The 20,674-nt window shown below is 37.0% G+C and overlaps 1 protein-coding gene across 5 annotated transcripts in view; it reads right to left on the bottom strand.

Annotated features, from left to right (window-relative positions):
- LOC150106176 (putative DENN domain-containing protein 10 B) overlaps positions 1-20,674 on the bottom strand; it is a 277,044-nt gene that overhangs the window by 92,476 nt on the left and 163,894 nt on the right. For all 5 annotated transcript variants that reach the window (XR_016548292.1, XM_090392209.1, XM_090392208.1 and 2 more), the window contains one exon: positions 16,490-16,601. Coding sequence is in view for 4 of the 5 variants with exons in the window: in XM_090392209.1 (XP_090248335.1) it covers positions 16,490-16,601 (112 nt within the window). In the remaining variant the exon portion in view is untranslated. The remainder of the gene's footprint in view (positions 1-16,489; positions 16,602-20,674) is intronic.

Genomic DNA, 20,674 nt, shown 5'->3' with positions numbered 1-20,674 from the left:
CATATTTTGTTTCATTCGTCAGCTGCCTCTACTATTCTCCCAGTTCTGAAAATCATTCTGACCTTTTTGACTTCCTATCTTGAAAGCTCAATTTTACACAGTCAAAATTTCCAAACAGTGAAGTCATTGATTTCAATGTCCACAATTCTAACTGGCTCCCTTTTTCTTTACCTCTCTTCCCAAGAGAGGCACAGATTTTTGCTATTAGAATGACTTAAAACAGATCATTCATCTTCCTACCAGAATTCCTGACACTGCTCTTCACTCACCCAACTTAAGATCTTTTTCTTAAGAAGTTCTCCTTCTAGGCACTGCTGATATTCCCTGCCAATTCAGACCACAATTTCATCCAAGTTTCATCTCTGGTGGAATGTCCTTCCTTCAGCCTTTCATAATCTCACATGCTTTGGCATTACTACAATGCCAAGTGGTAGGACTTCCGTGACTTGACTTTTTCACACCTCCTTTCTATGGTCAGACTACTATTTACATTCTTCATATTCAGATACCTACTGGAATCTTGTTAAAGAAATAATCCATACCAGAATGGAAATTTTCATTCTCAACTCTTCAAATTCCCAACCCGTATCTAAACTATGGTTCTACAAAAAACGTACCAAGGCTGACCAAGAGAAGAAAAAAGAGCTTTTCACAAGTGGCTTGAGACTGAAACACAAGCTTCATTCACAGCCTACAGAGTTGCCCACAAAACAAGGATAAATGTAGAAAACTTGCTCCTCCTGATCCCTCACCAAAGATGTTGGGTGCAACTTCTGTCCATCTGTGCAACCTCCTCTATCTCACCTTAATGGTGGCATTGTAACATTACCTAAAGATAAGGCCTGAACTAATGCCTGATGTCTTGGCTTCATTCTACTATTCCAACTGCTCCTATATGACCATGGCAAATTATCCCCCTTCTTGCCTAAAACATTGCATCTCATGCCGCCTGTGAATGTCTGCCAGAAAGACATCAGAAGAATCTTCAATAACTTGGATACCACAAAGGCAGCCAATCCCAATGGAATTCTACCCATTGTGCACAAGAGATGTGCTCCTGAACTAACACTTGTTCTCTATCATCTATTCACTAAACTGCACTCAGCTGGCATCCACCCTTCAGCATGGAAGAAAGCTGATATACAACCAATTCCCAAAAAAAGGAGACAAATGCTTGCCATCAACCTATTGATCAATTGCTCCCACATCAATTTTCTCTAAAGTGGAGAAGTTATCAATGTTCAACGTCTTCAACACCTTGAGAGCTGCTACATAATTAGTGACCACTACTATGGATTTTGCAATTCTAGATCCACAGGAGATCTGCTAGCTTATGTCTCACTCCTCTGGACCATTCTATGGAAAGGTTTGGAGAAACCTATGGAATTCCTTTGACATCTCCAAGGTTTGGATAGGGTTTGACATCGACAGCTTCTCAACAAGTTACCATCATTTGGACTGCCTTTTCCGTTATGTAAATAGATTGTCAATTTTCTCTCAGATAAATCTCTATAATGGTGGATGGTGTTCTCTTCACAGACTGTCCTGTCAATGCCAGTGTCCCTCAGAGCTCTGTCATTTCACCTCCCCTCTTCCTGATTTATATATATATTTCAATTTTTTATTTTTTATTTTTTTAAATTTTTATGTGGTTGCTCCCACAAAAAGTTATTAGTAAACCAGTAATATATTTGTGAGTTAAGGATTTCCTCCCCCCTGCCCCCCGTTTTTATTGAATTTTTTTAATATTTTTTAAATAATTTTTTCAATTATCTTTACATAGTCAGGAAACCCTACTGTAGAGACCAAACATTTCATGTTTGGTCTCTGTCTACCCCTAAGGCCTCCAAATAAGCAGGATGGTGGTCTCCCACCTAAAGACAATCACAAATGTCCATGCTCATGGCAGAATTCGAACCTGTGACCTTTTGGTTGGAGGGTGGGTACACTAACCACTTAGCCAATAAATGACCTGCTCTCAATAGGTGCAAACCCATAGTTTGGCTGATGACAGCACACTCCACTCATCCTACTCATTGACAAGCCTTGCAGTGCTCAAACAGTTCAAGATTCAAGATCATCTATAATAAGTGTCCTGAACACTGATCTCCACAGTATCCTTGACTGGGGTGAAAGCAACCTTCTTCTCACAGCCTTTCTTTGTTCACTGCAGAACATAGGCCTCTCCCCCCAACTTCTTCCATTTTTTCTTCTCTTTTGTTTCTGACTATTATTTCACTCCTTTCTATGTGTGTATATAATCTCTCCATCATTTTCTCTGTCTACCCCTTTTCCTCTCTCTTGGTTGACATTCAATTATCAACCTTGTTCATCTTTCGTCTCTCATTTTCCATATGACCAGCCCATCTCCATATTGAATTTTTTATCACTTCTATTATATCTCTTACTGCTGTTTACCTTCTTATTCATTCCTAATTTTATCATTTTTAGTGATTTTCAGCATTCTTCTTTCCAGTTTTCTCTGTGCCATCCTCACATCTTCACACTAAATCTCTGTTATGCTCTATGTCTTGCTATCATATTTAAACACTGGTTTCACACAGATGTTGAATAATGTCCTTTATTTATTTGGTATTCATTAGTTTTTTCTATTAATTGGTTTATAGTATGAATATGGTCTATTGTAGAAAACCAGCTTGTTCTACTGGTTGAGCTTCATCCAACTTCATCATTAATCTATTCAGCAATATTTTTGAAAACAGTTTATATACTTGTGATAATTTTATTATTGGTCTGTAATTATTTATTTCTCTATTTCCTTTTCTGTGGATTAAGACCATAATTGCATTATTCCATTTGTTCAGGATATTTTTCTTGTTTGCTGATGTCATTAAATAACAAATTCAGTTCTTTCCATAATGTCCATCCTACTGCCTTTAAATGTTCAGACCATATTCCATCTTGGGCTTTATTAAATTTCATTTCTGCAATTACTTTCTCTACTTCTTCCATCATTTTTTCTGGTATCATCTGGGCTTGTTCATTCTTCATTTTCAGTAGGCCCAAGATAGATATCTTCATACACTTGATATAAAAGTCTTCACATGTTTTCATTATTTCCTTTCTTTCAGAAGCAACCTACTCAACTTCAATGCTTCCAAAATGCAATTTTGCTCGTTTTCTTGTATAAAAAAAAAATACCTCCAGATCTTCTCCATTTACTTCTCATAATACTCAGCTCAACAGTCAAGACCAAATCTCTCTTTTAGAATGGAATTTTAATCCAAACCTTTCCAGGCACAATCATATCACTTCTATAGCATCATCAGTTTAAAAAAAAATTGCATTCCTTTTCTGCTCAAGAGTACTTATCGTACTTATCTGTAGAACAGTTACTCTGCATAAATGCTTTTGGTATCAGGAGTCTAGAAAAAACTAATATCTGGTACGAGACCTAACACAGAGAGTCAGGGAAACTAAACTATAAAGGGAGGAATGGTGAGAATGTGAGTGTAAGAGCAACAATGTTCTATAACTGTGCTAATGACGGGAATTGGCTTTGTCATGGAAATGTTGATGAGGAGAGAATGATTTTGACTTTGTATTTGTCTGGTTCAGACCGATAAAACGTGTGCAAAAATGTCTACATGAATAAGGTACTAGAGAAGAATAGAGATCTACAAGTTGTCCAACTGTGTCATGCAGACTGCAGACAAGAGTGTACAAAAGAACATGCAAGGATATTATTATTACACAAGTGCTAGGAGTATCAGAAACAAAGGGGTAGAGTTTGTTGCCTTAAGTCAATATGTTGGGAACTCAGATTGTAGGCATCAGTGAGATCTGGCTATCAGAATCAGACACTAACTGGTATCAAGTGTAAAGGATACACTATTTTTAGGAAGGATAGTGAGAATAGGAGAGGAGGGGTGTACTGCTGATGATACTGGATGACTTGAATCCAGTCAGAATTGAGACCTACGGTTGTAGTACTACTACAATCGTAGTATATCATGTGGCAGTGAGTTTGAAGCCATCTGGTGTGAGGTGGAATCTAACAAGATCAATTACATAGTGGGGTGTTGTTACACACCCGGTGTATCGGTTGCTAGTGATGAAGAAATGTAGCACCAAATAGACAAGATGAGTGAGAAAAGAATAATCATAATGGAAGACTTTAATTATCCAAATATTGATTGCGTAGCAGTAAAATCTCAAGAGAAGAATGAAAATGCATTTATTGAGTTGTTGCAGGACAACTTCCTGAAGTAGCATGTGACAAAAGGAACTCGAGATCAAAGAGTGTTAGATTTGATTATAGTGTCAGAGGGCGTTTCAGTGATCATACGGTATTCACCTAGGAAGTGATTAAGTTTATGAATGATCTTCCATTTGGAAAAGGTTACATGCTGAACTACAAAGAAGGAAATTATGACCAACTAAAAAGTATACTGAGTTCAGTGGAATGAGATCCATTGATGGATGGGAAGAATATCGACAGTGCATGGGAAGCATTTAAAAAATACTTAAATGATGCGATATTAGAATGTGTCCTGAGAGTTCCAAGAATAAATGGGTAGGAGTCAAATGGTTGTGTAATCTTATTAAGCAAGAGATTCATTAGAAAAGGATGATGTGGAAGGAATACCAAGTGCATAAGGAAAGTAAAGTCTGAGTATGAAAAGAAACTGGCTCTGCATGCTAAAGATAACCCACAAGAATTCTATTAATATACTGCAAGTAAAAGAAAGAAAGAATATAAAAGAATAACTCTTCTAAAGATAGATAGTATGACGGTTATAGATGCAAAAGAGGTTGCTCAACTAATGAGTGCCCATTTTGTTAAAAGCTATCAACCTGGTGTACGCGACATTGAGCTCACTGCTACCTGTTCACAGGATGAAGAAGCTCAGGTGCACGAGGCCGAGGTATTAGAGCTGTTGCACAAACTGAATAAGAATTCAGCAATAGAGACTGATGAAATATCAGCACTTGCGCTAAAAGAGTATTCAGCTGAACTGGCTATTCCTTTGACTAGGCTGTTTAATATGAGTCTCAGAATAGGGAAGATTCTACAGGAAGGGAAAGAATGTATGATAATTCCATTGCACAAGGGTGGGGTAAAGACCGATGTATTGAACTATCGAACAATTAGTATCTCAGGAATGGTGGTGAAGATTTTGGAAAAATTGGTTAGGGCTCGCATTCAGAAATGGGTTGACAGTGATTCTCTACTTTGCAATGAGCAACATGGGTTTACTAAAGGAAGGTCATGTTTTTGCAACTTGCTTTTGAAAAATTTAAAGGCATGTATAACCAATGTACAAGTTTATCTAGGTGTTTATCAGAACTCTCCAGACCCACCCACCCCTTTCGTACATGGCCCAACAGACCTGACTGTCCACAGTTGTGGTGAAGCTATTTCTTATATATGTAATTAGAAATAGGTTGACCTTCCAGTTTACCCATAACAGACTAATTTGAGCAAGGAACTTTAATTATAGATATAGCAGGAAGTGAAAAAGAAAGGAGCTGGTCATCAGGAGAGGAGATAAGAGTAGCCAGTTTCCAATGGATTTGAAAGCAGTATTGGATTGGATTTGCTTAAAATTTAATTTTTTCGAATGAACCCTAGATAGGAAAAGTTGACAACACTACTATGATCTGTACATAAAAAGAGAGTCAGATCGAGGAAGGACTGGAAGAATTTGTTAATGCTGTTAAAATTGGAGCCATGGTTGTGTGTGTATGTATACCAGTTTTCTGTATACTGTAAAAGAAAGGTTTATGCTGAGACGATATGTTACTAAAGTGACTACAAAGACCAGACTATTGTTATTTTCTTTTTCATGTTAAAATGGATACTTTTACATCAAATGTTGAGCAGAGGAGGAATATATCTGAGGCTGTGTGAAGGGCATGTTTTTTAAACTCTGCATCTCTATATTTTCTTCTTCAAAGTGAAATAACCAACAGAACTGGCATAAGTAGAGATCTGAGATGTCAGGGAATTTTTTTTTTTTATAAGCAATAAAGTCAAAACTGGCTGTAATATCATAATTATGTAAAATTAAATTTTCAGAACATTTAAAATGAGTAGAATATAGAGGTATATTCTTTAATTTCTTTAATGTAAGAAAATGTATGGTAAGAAATGTATTTTCTTAATATTAAGTGCTTCAGGTAAGATTTGCACAAGCATATTTGGAAAAAAAAAAGAGAGAGACTAATAAAAATTGTGGAAGAAAAACTTGAATAACAATTCCGGTTTAGGTTTAAATAAAGGTTGTCAAGATCAGATTTTCACTCTACAACTAACAGTTGAGAAACAGGATATATAATAAAGATTTGTATTTAAGTTTTGTAGATGAGGAAAAAAAAGCATGTGATAAAGTGCAAAGAGGACAGCTGTTCAGAATGCTACTTTACATGGAGGTAAATGGAACATTATATAGTTATACATAATATATTTTTAAATTATATGTCAGCAGTTAGAAATGAAGGAAATACAGGAAGTTGGTTTGATGTAAAATCAAGTGAAACAAGGGTGCACACTATCTCCACCCCTTTTTCATCATCTATATGGAACAAATTATGAAAGAAAGAAAGTGGCATTAAACCAGATATCAAAATCAGATATAACAAACTTAGCTGTTTGCTGAGTTCAATGATGATGCAGATGATGTATTCCTAAACAAATCCAGTGCAAGTCTCCAGTATCCTTTAACAAAAGTGAATAACAGCTTTAACAATTTTGGTGTGAAATTAGCAATTAAAAGACCAAAACCATGAAAAACAGGCAGGAATATAGCACACTTCAATTGCATTCTTAATAGAGAGCCTATAGAAAAAGTAAAATATTTCAGCTATTTTGACATAATAAACTTAAGGAGCTATGGATTTTACAAAATTCCATGTCTGCAGTGGGAACCCACAACCTGTTGATTGGAGAGCAGGTATGCCATCCACTCAGCCAACCAGGCTAGCAAATTTTTAGTGAAGACGGCAAATTAAATATGGAAATAGATAACAGAATAATCAAACATGGTGTAGTGGGGAGCCAAGTGAATAATCCTCAACTTTATTCCCAATTTTTATTGGAAAGAATGATGAGGAGTCAAACAGATGTGGTGTAACAGGAGGACTTGAAGACATTGTTAGAGTGTGCAAGTGAGTGGAACTATCTGTTCAGTTGCAAAGTGAAAGGTTATGAAATGTGATAGGATACAAAGAACACACCCAGTGGAAAAATTTTGAAGGAGGCTGAGGAGACAAGAGATTGAGAGTGGTGGTAAACAAAGAACTATAATTCAAGGGTTACAATGCACAAGATGTGAAGTCATTGAATATGGCATTGATGTGAGGACCTAAACATGCAGAAATGAAAAGGCCTTGATCAGGACTCATATGGATTATTGTGCACAGATTTGATCACTGGGTATTCATGGTGATGAGGATATATGAAAGGCTCCAGAGAAGATCGACTCAAGTGGCAACGGTCACTGGAATGTAATAAATGAAAAGCAGACTGAGGGAATGCAATTTGCAAAGCCTTGTCAACAGGAAGAGGAGAGGGGGTTATGATTGAGACATCATTTGGTAGGGGGTCATTACCAGGTTAATATGGAAGAAATTTTTCACAGAATGGGAGAGAACAAGAGGCCATTCTGGATTCTTTTGGAGAGTTGTAAGCAAGTGGAAACCATTGCTTGACAGTGTGTGGTGAGTGTAAATATATTGAATGAGCTTTGTGTGTACCTCCTGCAATGAGTCTTTTGACTTTTTTTTTTTTTTTGTAATTCCCACTTACAAAAGGTTATGAAAGCCTATAGCACATTAGCACTGTGATGAGCTACGGATTTTCTCTATTTTTTTTAAATTTTATAATTTATTTATTTATTTTGTTACATAATCTGTAAACCCTGCTCTAGAGACCAAACATGGACATTTTTCTAGTCACTCCAGCCCTCCAATAAGCAGGGTGGTGGTCTCACACTTGATGATGAAATTCACCTTCCACCTAAATAGCGATATGGTGTTAACAACAACAATAATAATAATAATAAATTTATGTGAAATTAGAGAGAAATTAGCCAAAATGCTAAACTAGCAGTATACAAGATGTTGCTCAAATGAATTTTAATGATTCTGACAGTTAGATTAGAAATAAAAAAGTTGACCAAAGACTGGAGAACACAGATATGAGAGTGCTAAGAAAAATTAGGGGAGTGAACAGTTGGCATGAATAACTGAAACATATAAAAAAAAAATATTTTACTAATGACTATGCATCATGTATTACAGCCATGAAGTGATGTTGATCGGTTGTACCTACCAAGGAGAATAGGTGGACGGGTTCTGCTACAAGTGAGACAGACTGTGGAAGAAGAAATTAGTTTAAGAAGTTACATTGACAATAGCTCTGAGCCAATGATTCAAGCAATTACACAAGAGGGCCTTCTAAAAGCAATAGGAAACAAATCCGATTACAAAAACGAAAAACAAAATAACCGATATGTGTGCTGGAAAAATAAACCCTAGCATGGCTAATTTCTTCGAGATACTGAGAACAAAATTGACCTGAACTGTTATGTGGTTGTTTTTTCTTATATATTTTAGTTGTTGTCCTTAATATATATTTTTCTTTTAATACAAGACCTAGACCCTCCAATTACAACAAACTTTGACTCTCAACTCACTTCTTGTGCACTCACTCTTATAGGGAAAGCTAAACTGTGTCACAGGTCAATTTCTAAAACTTTGTCACGTTTTCATTCTCACTACTAAAGGTTATTCCATAATTAAGAACGAATCCTTTAAAATTTCGATCTGGGGCAGCCTCCTTTTCAGATATTGACAAATTTATTTTTTAAAGCTGTGCCAACCAATATCCTAGGATAGAAGGGACTCTTATTCAGAGAGACCTTCCCAGAACTTTACGCTCATACTCATTAAACAAACACTCAACTACAGCTATGTAAAACTCAGCTTACCTTCATCACCTCTAATCTAACACAATATACTTTCTATTCCCTCCCACTTAGGTTCAAGTTTATGAGTGGTAGTTTGATTTCATATTCAGGCAAGGCTCAGGTATAAGACACAAAACATGTTTATTGAGACCTTAAACATTTTACAATTTTTAAATATCACACACTCAATTAATTCAATATCATACTAAATCAAACTAGGAGAAATAAGTAAACCCTATGGCATATGAGCAATAACACTTTCCCTTAAGATAAACATAAATACACATAATATAAATGCTATAAACTTCTAATCAATTCTGTCTACAATCTTAGTCTCACACATTAAAATTTGTCATATTCATCTATACACGTTTCCAGACAACCTGTCTAATGGAAATCTGCTTATAAAAGATTTAGATGATCACTTAAAGTTCTCTAATAATCTGTCCACATTAGACCAATACATAATGATTTTCTTTCCTCTAACAAAAATGGGAAGTAGATAACAAAGTTCTGTATTTTACCATTTCTTGACCGGGATACCTGGTCCATTAGATCCGTTCACCTTTGTTGAACTCAGTTCGGTACTTCCATCAGATCATGTCCACGTGGAGGGTCACTGTAGTCATCTGATTAGGCTTTACTCTGTACCCGACATCGTGCTTCCGTCTATCTAGATCCGCTGCCGATCATTCTCGCCTGTTCTGCCGGTTGCAAGGAAACGCTCTGCTGCTTCCTTCCGATGGGACACTCAGCGAAAGCTCGAAACTATAGATGCCGATATCTCACGTTTGGCACCATTCGGAATCTATCAAGCATCCAAAGGAAAGGGCTCACTGTCGACATCGTCGTGCCACCTTGAATCGATCAAGAACAAGCAGGTTCAAAGGAGATGAAAAAAGCCACAAGAAACGGTGCGAATCCCCTTTTATTCTCTCTTCCTTGTGCCCTCTTTTCCGCTGTTCTTTTTCACATGGCACTTGTCCTCAATGCCCCTTGGCTGATCCATTATACTCCTCGTCTTCAAGTGCTCTTTTCCAGGAAAGCGAGCTAGTCACCTTCTGCATAAGCCCTTGCTTCAAGCCTTATGCTTAAGCAGGACGGCTCGCATGCAACCTTTGGACTATTGTTCACAACCCTGACTTACATTCACTATATACAGAATGCCTTAATACAACTATAATTAACACACAAATCCTCTACATGATTTTTGGATAGACAACATTGAATCTTATAAATCTACATAAAGAGATACATTTATTCTTATATACAGTAAATAATTTCCTTATCTTCTGCTGGAGTACAAGTTTCTCTCTCAGCTGTTATGTTAAACTTGTTAAATCCTGAATGAATAGTTTCTTTACAAAAGTTCTTCACTGAGGATCTAACAAAGGTCCTCTCCTCCTAAAAAAAAAAATAATTTTCCTTCTTTCAGAAAATTCTTTCTTAGACCTCCCTCAATCCTCTGGGAATGACCTTTCCATCCCGCATTGCCTGGGTCTAACCTTTGACTTACACTTAGGTAAGGAAGCATGCTCTGCACCCCTTCTGACTTTTTAATTTTCTCTTTACCACTTGCAGGGTTAAGATCGTCTTGTCCTTCCCAAGTTGCCGGTTGTAGGAAACGCTCTGCTGCTTCCTTCCGAAGGGACACTTAGCGAAAGCTCAAAACTATAGATGCCAACATCTCTCGTTTGGCACCATTCAGAATCTATCAAGCATCCAAAGGAAAGGGCTCACCGTCCGACATAGTCGTGCCACTTTTGAATCGATCAAGAACAAGCAGGTTCAAAGGAGACGGAAAAAAAGCCCTGAGAAACGGTGCGAATTCCCTTTTATTCTCTCTTCCTTGCACCCTCTTTTCTGCTATCCTTTTCCACATCGCAGTTGTCCTCAGTGGCCCTTGGCTGATCTGTTATGCTCCTTCTCCTCTTTGAGTGCTCTTTGCAAGGAAAGTGAGCTAGAGTCGCCTTCCGCGTAAGCCCTTGCTTCAAGCTTTATGCTCAAGCAGGATGGCTTGCACGCTACCTTTGGACTATTGTTTACAACCTTACTTAGCCATTCACTGTATACAGAATGTCTTAATATAACCATAATTAACACACAAATCCTCTATATGATTTTTGGATAGACAACATTGAATCTTATAAATCTACATAAAGAGATACATTTATTCTTACAGTAAATAATTTCCTTATCTTCTGTTAGAGTACAAGTTTCCCTTTCAGCTGTTATATTAAACTTGTTAAATCCTGAATGAATAGTTTCTTTACAAAAATTCTTCATTCAGGATCTAACAAAACAAAATGTAGCAATAGCTACAATATGGATATATTAAAAAGAAACAGGAGGATTTATTATAGCAGTTGAAGAACAGGCATTACAAACTAATGCAATGAAAACAAAAATTTTCAACATCAATAATAACAGAAAATGCAGATTATGTGATCAGAAAGATGAGACTGTAGAACATCTACTCAGTGCCTGCAACAAGATAGCTCAAACTGACTATAAATACTGCCACGAAGTGGCCAAAATAATTCATTGCCATGTATGCAAAAAATATGGCTTTTCTACTTCTGATAACTGGTGGAAGCATAAAACAGAGACAGTAATGGAAAACAAAACAGCAAAAATTCTCTGGGACTTCAGAATACAAACTGATCGGCACTTGGAACACAAGTAGATCTAACATCACAATTATTGAACACTGACAAGTTTGGATTATTGATATCGCAGTACCCAGTGATAACAATATTAATAACAAAGAAATGGAAAAAAAATACTAAATATCGAGATCTGGTAATCGACGTTGGCTGTCTGTGGCCTAAACACACCAAAGTGATCCAAATAGTTATCTGTGCACGGTGTAACTTCAAAGAAGCTATCCAACTATTTAAGGCAATTAAACAAAGTGACCCATTATGACCTACAGAAAATAGTATTACTTAGAACAGTCCATATTTTATGATGCTACCTGACGGACTATTCTTAGATTCTTGGGTAGAATCTGAACTGTTCTGTATCACCAGTCAAATTGTTGTTTCAATGATATCATGTTTTGACTGTGTATCAATTATGTGAATAAAATAATAATACATTTATGTGGAATTAGAGAGAAATTAATCAAAATGCTAAACTAGCAGTATACAAGATGTTGTTCAAATGAATTTTAACAATCTCAGAGTTAGATTAGAAATAAATCAGCTGACCAAAGACTGGAGAACACAAATATGAGAGTACTAAGAAAAATTAGGGGAGTGAACAGTTGGCATGAATAACTGAATCATATAAAAAAAATATTTTAGGAAGTAAATTAACCTTTTACCATTCAGGAATGTGTGAGCAGGGCTAATTGTAAGGTTACTTAAAGAGAATGGGAAAAGAAAGGTTAGCAAAACAGATGTCTGATGGTAAGCTGGCAAGAAAAAGTCCCTATGAACACCAAGATCTGAGTGGACTGATGCAGTCAGAAGTGACCTAAAAGAAATATAAGATGATCTCACAATAATTGAGTTCTGACAAGTGATAAACTAATTTCCTATAAGAGGGAGAAGTAGTGCAATCCACAATGGGTTGGAGAGGATTATTAAACTTCACATATCTTGAAGAGAGGACTAAAAAGTTTAACCATCCTACAGAATATAATTGGTGTGGAGGTTGACCAAAACATGGATGCAGAGTGTACAATGGTTGATATATTTCATCCATGTGGCCAACTAGGTGATTCTATTTTTAGTTACTTGTAGCAAAGAAGTCACTATTTTGAGCAATCTTATCTGAGAGTTATTATTATTATTCAGGCTTCCATGGAGTCAAAAGACTTATCACAGGAAGTCATTCCTAGGAAACACAATGCCTATCATACTGCTCCTTGAACTCATTGACTGTTCTCGCTCTCACCACTCTATCAGGTAATGCATTCCATGGTTCCACCACCCTCCATGCAAAGAAACCACTCCTCACTCTCTTGCTCACAGCTCTCTTGTAACTTCCAGGGATGGCCCCTTGTCGTATCTTCTTCCTGCTGTTCAACCAAGCAAAAGAACTCACCAGTGTCAACCCTGTAACCACCTCTCAACAGTTTAAAAGTCTCAATCATATCACCTCTCCTTCTTCTATCTAACAAACTCTGCAGTCCACATTCCCTCAGCAGATCCTCATAACTAACATTGTACAGTCACGAAACCATCTTTGTTATCTGCCTCTGTACCCTTTCCACCGTTAATTTATCCCCTTCAAATCTTGGGGACAAAATTTGAGAACAATCGTCTCCGGTGGTCTGATCAGGTCTTATACGAAGGAATAATAACTCTTTTATCTCTGCAGGTCAGTGTCCTTCTCAGTATTGCAGCAATCCTCTGTGTTACCTTCACCACCTTTGCAATATGTCCCCTGAATTTCAGGTTTCTATCAATCATCAAGCCCAGATCTCTTGTCTCCCCTACTTCCTCCAGTACAACTCCTCCAATAGAGTATGAAGTGTCCCAAACCTCAAGACCTTACATTTTGCTGCATTAACTGACACCGCATTCATTTGCCCATCTGTCTAGTTTATTCCAATCCTCTTGCAGGGCTACCACATCTGCACTATTACTAATAACCTTTCTCAGCGTCACCTCATCCGCAAACAACTGAATATCCCCCTGCAATCCACTGACAATGTCATTGATATAAAGGTTAAACAATATAGGTCCCAGTACTGAGCCCTGTGGAAGCCAACCTGTAACCTTCTACCTCCTTGAAACTATACCACCATACACAACTCTCTGATACCTATCGGACAGCCAATTCTGAATCCAATTGACCAACCTGACATACAAACCCATGTGCTGCAACTTAAATATCAGCTTATCATGTGGCAACCTGTTGCCTTCGCTAAATCCAAGAAAATGGCAGTATATGCCTTTCCCTCATCAACTGCTCTTGTAACTTTATTATAAAAGGCTAGCATATTACTAAAACAAGAGCACTCCTTAACAAACCCATGTTGACTCTCACAGATAACATTACCTTACCCTCATCTGCCCACTGCTGTATATGGTCACCCACTAATTTCTCCGAAATCTTAACAACTACTGATGATACACAAACTGGCCTATAATTAGACACTTCCAGTCTGTTACCGCCCTTATGCAATGGAACTGTCTTACCTTCCTTCCATTCCCTAGGCACCTCTCCCGTAGCCAGATGTTCATTGAAATGCCAGATCAAAGGAGTTGTCAGTTCTTTAGCACATTCTCTCAAAACTCGCAGTGAAATACCATGCAGTCCCACAGTCCCAAATACTGACATCCAGAGTACTCAGTATTTGGAACACACTCTCCTCCTGCACCTCTAAACCTCGAAGTGCCCTATCCCTCTAGTATTAAAATTTACTCCTCCAGGAGTAATACTCCAATAAAGTGTTCATTGAACAATTTCACTATGTCTTCTGCATCAGTCACTCTATTCCCATTTTTATCCCACAGTGTCATTCTTCCACAATCATTTCTCCTCCTACTGGCCACATAGCTAAAAATTCCCTAGGATTTTCTTTGGATCATATGCCCAATCTCTTCTCACATTCCACTTTCACCTTCCTTACCATACTAGTCACTCTCCTGGCCTGTATCTTATATTCTTCATGCACCTGCTCTTCGCCTGTCTCCTTATATCTCTTTCATAGTCTCTTTTTCACATGCAGTTTAGTATTGTTTGTCATCCAGTTTACACAAAATTGTGACCTCTTCTTCACTAGTGGAATACAGCTTACTATTACTGTTAACAAATATTCCTTCAGAATTTCTCAAGCATTAATGATATCCTGACCTTCCATTTCCGCCCTTCATGGAACTGCCCCGAGTTGATATCTACGACTATTATAATCACTTGTCTTATAATTCCACATACGTTCCCGTCTCTTTGATACTCCTGCATGTCTATTCATCTTCCAAGTCAAAACCACATGGTCACTCTCTCCAACTAGTGGGAGAGATGTCATCTCAGTTATTATCAACTCTTCTGATGCTATGACTAAATCCAAAACTCTTGAACCTATTGTTCCCTCTATTTCATGTTGCCTAAGATATTTGTCCCTCAAGAATTCTAGAAATTCCATTCCCTTATTTCTACATGCATCTTCCTCTCCCCAATTTATACTGCTGTAGTTTAAATCTCCCATAACAATCATTCTTTTTGCACTTGCCAAGCTCAACTGTCTAAACATCTCCTGGTCCCCATCCTCTGTGCTCCTTGGTTTGTAGCAACACCCCCACTAAATATCCTGTCTTCCTCACACAATATGCTTTCAAAATCATTAGTGTCACTGCCTTCCAAAGCCTCCACTCTTAGAGGACATAAGTTGTCACTTATCATAAGCAGTACTCCACAACCACCAAGCTTTCCCTTCGTATCCTGCCAAAAAATACCTTGCTACTTCTATTCCTGTTATTATATCCTCTTCTGTCAACCACATCTCAGTGAGCCCAATAATCTTTGGCCAGGCTGATACTATCAGCACCATCAATTCCTCTCCTTTATTCCAGATACTCCTGGCAATAGTATAAAGCATAAAAATGCACGGTTTCTATACCTAGAATTATCCCCTCTAGACTCCACTGGGCTCAGAGTTACCTGATGTCGTCCCCCCTTCTCCCAAGCACCCATTCCCACAGGAGGCTATCACTCCTACCATCCACCCTGAGTATTCTAATTTCTCTGCTGGAATAGTTGCTTGAGTATGCCTAGATGCCAACAGGCTGTGGATTCACCTTTAACTATGGGCATGAATTTTGTGAATGACTTTTAGGGAAGAAATGAGTTTTAGTGCCTTGTTATTGAATGCCTGAAGTGGCTTGAAAAAATTCTATATATTTGGTCTCCACACTAGGGGTTTCCATATTATGTTTAAAAAATAATAAGTAAACAAATAATAATAATAAAAAAAACCTAACCAACTTTCAGCAGGAATGAATTATGGATTTATGACCTTTTGTGGGTGGAATCGTATAAAAAATAAATATAATTACAGTAGTTTCACAGCAAAACATTTATGTTTCCTGTTGTTGAGAACTACAATTAGCAGTATCCTTGTAATAAATAGTAATCACTTTTTTTTGTCTTCCTACAGAATACTGAGCGAAGAAAGTTGGGTAGAAGTCAGATGGATGTTATCAATATTGAGCTTGATGTTTATATCAATTATGAGTAAGCATGTATTTAGGTTCGGTTGCTGGTTAAAACTTATGTTGTAATGGAATGAGTACAACACAGAGACAAGAATTAAACAGTTGTCTGCAGTATATCAGTTATTATGTGCAGAGATATCTCTGTATGTGTCAGAAAAAATAGCCAGCACTAAAAGGAAAATAGAATCACTGTACTACTCTGAAACCTCTTAAAGAGAATGGAAAGGAAGGATTAGAAAAAAACAAATGTCTGATGCCGGCAAGAAAAAGACCCTATGTACACCAATTTTCTTTAATCCAAAAGAAAATTTTAATTAACTTGGAAAGATTAACTGAACAGGCCTCATATTAAAAAATCAAAATAAATAATAATTTTTGTAAGCTTACCTGAGAAAGTTTAATAGGGTATCCAGATGATGGTGATAAACCACAATACGTTTTTTCATAATTAAAGCTGTGTAGATGAGAATAGTTTCTAAACCAAATGTTTTAATAACATCTGTTCAATAGAAAAATTAAATTAATAATCAGAAACATAGAATACCATAAATTATAGCAGAGGCTTTGTCTGAACATTATTCCATTACAGAACATAAATGATAAACTTCAATATTAAATTCTATATAGACATTCACAAAAAAAAAATAATGAATATATAAAAATAATAAAAATATTTAGAAGTATTATTACATAGTATTTTTTGAAACTAAATAGTATTTCTCAACAACTGTTGTGCAGCAACTTCATTCAATAAGATTAAAATATTATTCTATGTCAATTTCAATATAAATAATCTGAACCTTTTTCATTAGCACAGCATTTTCTCCCTAATTTTTTTTTTGAAAAGAATGCAAACATGGGCCAATAATGGGTAGGTGATGTGCAATATACTGCCTCTACCTGTCTAGTCAATCCTGTCTTTTCTTTGTGCAGCCTATTCCTAAAAAACAGGCCCTAGCTAAGCAAGCAAGCATCCGAAATGGAAGATATATTTGGAGAAAATGCCTTCCAGACTCACTAAGTAGTAGATAACGTTCACTATTTGGTAACATATCACCACCTGGCTTATTGTAAGCCCAAAGTGGTCAATACTAAGTTTGATTTCTAGTGTGGAGAAACATGCTTTTGTCCACCACTCCCTGTAGTGCAAGCAATATATATATATATATATATATACTGAAGTGCAACTGAATAAGCTACCTAGTAACATGTTGGATCGCCTCTGGTCCTTATAACGGCCACCACACAATGAGGCAAGGACTCCACAGGCTTGAAAAATGTTGATTTTTATGGCCATTTTTGCCTATTTTTGTTTAGGAGTATCCCTTTTTATAATGTTATTGGCTTTTTAATGCAATTTTTAGGGGATTACTAATGTTTTAAAGCTAGATACATGAAGAATACAGTAAACTCTTGCTGAGCACGGATTTGCAGAATGCAATTTTGCACATATGCATTATCTTAATTGTTTCCATTTAATTTGTCTGACGCTAGAATTTCATTCATACGGGTTAATCTGCAGAGCGTCGGCTGGCAACCCTGCTTGGCACTGCCCGCTAGCTGTGACCCAAGCTGAGTTGTGATCATTTCACTCACCTTAGCAGAGCTGTAATCATGTATTTATCAGTGTTTATCCTTTTCTCCTTTTGCATTTGTATTTCTTTTAATTTCAAAAATTCAATATGACATCTAAGAGGAAGAATGAAGATATTAAAGCACAAAAAGACGCAAAGTTTTGACATTATCTCAGAAAATTGAAATTTTAGATAAGTTGAAAACTGGTACACGTGTTTCATCGCTTGCAAGAGAACTAGCTATAAACGAATCAAGCATAAGAACAATATGGGAGAATGAAGAAAAGATTCGATCCAGTGTCAAAGCTTCAGGCGATACTTCGGCAAAGGTTGCTCAAGTTTCAAGAAGGATTGCGCAATTGGAAAAGATGGAAAATATATGTTAATAGCTTGGATTGACAATCAAGTAAACGAAAAAGGCTCAGTTGTGGATGGTGTTGCTATTCTAAACAAAGCTTTAGATTTGTTTTCTTTCGTTTTAAATAAAGATGGCCAATCGTCAGAGAAAATTGACTTTCAAGCAAAGGTTGGCTTGAAAACTTTAAGTGGCGTTTTAATTTGCATAATGTAACGCTTCAAGGAGAAGCTGGCTCTGCAGATAAAGAAGCAGCAGAGAAATTCAAACCCCAATTTTTGAAATTCGTTGAAGAGAGGGGTTACGTTCGCAACAAGTTTTCAATGTGGATGAGACTGGCCTATTTTATAAGTGAATGGGACAATGAACCTACATCACAAATACACAAAATGTTGCCCCAGGTTTTAAAGCATTTAAGGATAGACTCACTTTGCTTTTTTGTGGAAATGCATCAGGCGACTTCAAGTGCAAGCCTCTGCTCATTTATCGATCTAAAACGCCTCGTGCATTGCAGGGAAAAAAATTTTGAGCAATTGCCCGTTATGTGAAAGTGGAATAGAAAAGCTTGGATAACAAAAGCCCTCTTTAATAACTGGTTTGAAAATTCATTCGTTAAAGAAGTCAAACATTACTTAGAACAGCAAAACTTGTGCTTTAAAGTTCTCCTAATTCTCGATAATGTTCCAGGACATGATGCTGAAGCCCTCACAACACTGCATCCAAATGTGGAGGTTTTATTCCTCCCAACTAACACCACTTCCTTAATTCAACCAATGGATCAAGGGAACATAAAAACATTCAAAGCCTATTATGTCAGGCATGTTTACACCTCTGCAAATAAAGCACTAGACGAAGGAAAGCACAACACACTAATGGCATTTTGGAAGAGATTCAACATAAGCCACTGCATAGAAATGATTAAACTCGCATGGAAACAAGTGAATTCATCAACATTGAATGCTTGCTGGCATCAGCTCTGGCCAGAAGTTGTCAACAATTTTAAAGGATTTCCATTGATTGAAAATGAAGCCAAAGAAATCGTACAAATTGCAAAATCAATTGGCGGCGAAGGATTTTCAGATATGGAAGAAGAAGTAGTCAAAGAATTAATCGAGAATGACGATCAAGAAATGACGAATGAAGAATTGGATGATCTTGTAACACCAGCCGACAGTGAAAGCAGAGATAGTGAAGAAGAAGATAAAGTGCCTTTAACTTACAAGAAGTTAAACAAATTGTTAAAAGAGGCACAGGAACTGTCTGATTTTGCAATGGAGATTGATCCAAATCAAGAAAGAAGAGGACACTTTATGAAAGGCATTGAAAAACTTTGCACTCCTTACGGCGAAACTTTTAAAGAGTTGCGTCAGTCATTGTCCCAAGCAAAAATCACTAGCGTTTTAAAAAAATAATTGTATCATGTACCTACCTATTAAGCAGTAATAAAAATCCTTTCAATTAACATTTGTTTCATTTTTCACTTTTAATTACAACAATATTTAGGTTAGTTTAAATTATACATACATACTTTCTTAATTTGAACTATACCTAACACATTTTTTTCCATAGAAAGTTAACTTTGTGTAACACGATTTTGCTGTGTGCACATTGTATTAATGACATAACCCCCACGTTTGGCAAGGGTTTACTGTATATGGAAAGAATAATTTTGGACACACCTTTGTAGGATGTACTGGTTGTCTTCTTATTCAGTGGCATTCGCCGTATAGCGATATACGTTTGTAAAATATACGTTTTATACATTATATATATATATATATGGCGATATACATTTGCATTTACATTTGTTTCACAGGTATGGCGATCTATGCCTCCTCCAGAGCTGTCCACAATTTGCTCAAGTTCAGTGGTGATGGGACATAGGCCCGAATACTCTGCTCAATGATATCCTAAAGATTTTCAATGGGATTAAAATCAAGGCTTCTAGATGGCCACTTCATTATTTCAAAGTCAACAGAATGCTAATGGAGCCAAGCAGTAGCCTGCATGGACTTCTGAGATGAACAGTTGTCTTGCTGGTAGATGCCATCTCCAATAACTGGGATGCATGATGGACATAAATGGGTGTAAATGGTTGGCAATGAGTTCCACATACCGGGATGCATCGAGAGTCGTTAGTACATGTGCCAAAGACATCCAAGGTCATTGCTGAGCCATCACAAGCTTGTACAGCTCCATAATTTTTAATCATTGTTTCGATGTTCTTTAGCCCAGGCAAGGCATTCAGCCCAGTGTTGTGCGATTAGAAGTGAAACTCTCGTAGGTCAGAAGCTCCTGAAGCTGAGATAGTGAAGTGAGCGTTGCATAGTCCTTGCACTGACTTTCAGGCTGGAACCCTGATTCAGATGGGAGGTGATTTGAGATAATGTCTGGTCTGGCCCCAATCGGTCCATACGATCTGAGTTAGACAGAAAAGCCCATGATCATTCAAGGCTGGTTGCTCTTCACGGTTTGTCCAGGTACTTGTTTTTTTTTTTTTTGCTGGCAATTTCATATTCCCAGAACACTCTTGAAACTCGTATGAGAAAATCCAGGTTCACTGACAATTTCAGATATTGAGTGACCCATTTGTTGGGCACCTACAATCTACCCTCTGCCAAATGCATCTAAATCCTGTGCCTT

This window comes from Typopeltis vanoorti, chromosome 5 (genome assembly GCF_054136105.1).
Source record: "Typopeltis vanoorti isolate ZY-2024b chromosome 5, IOZ_Tvanoo_1.0, whole genome shotgun sequence".
Taxonomy (NCBI): domain Eukaryota; kingdom Metazoa; phylum Arthropoda; class Arachnida; order Uropygi; family Thelyphonidae; genus Typopeltis; species Typopeltis vanoorti.
This window is presented reverse-complemented; position numbering and strand designations above follow the sequence as displayed.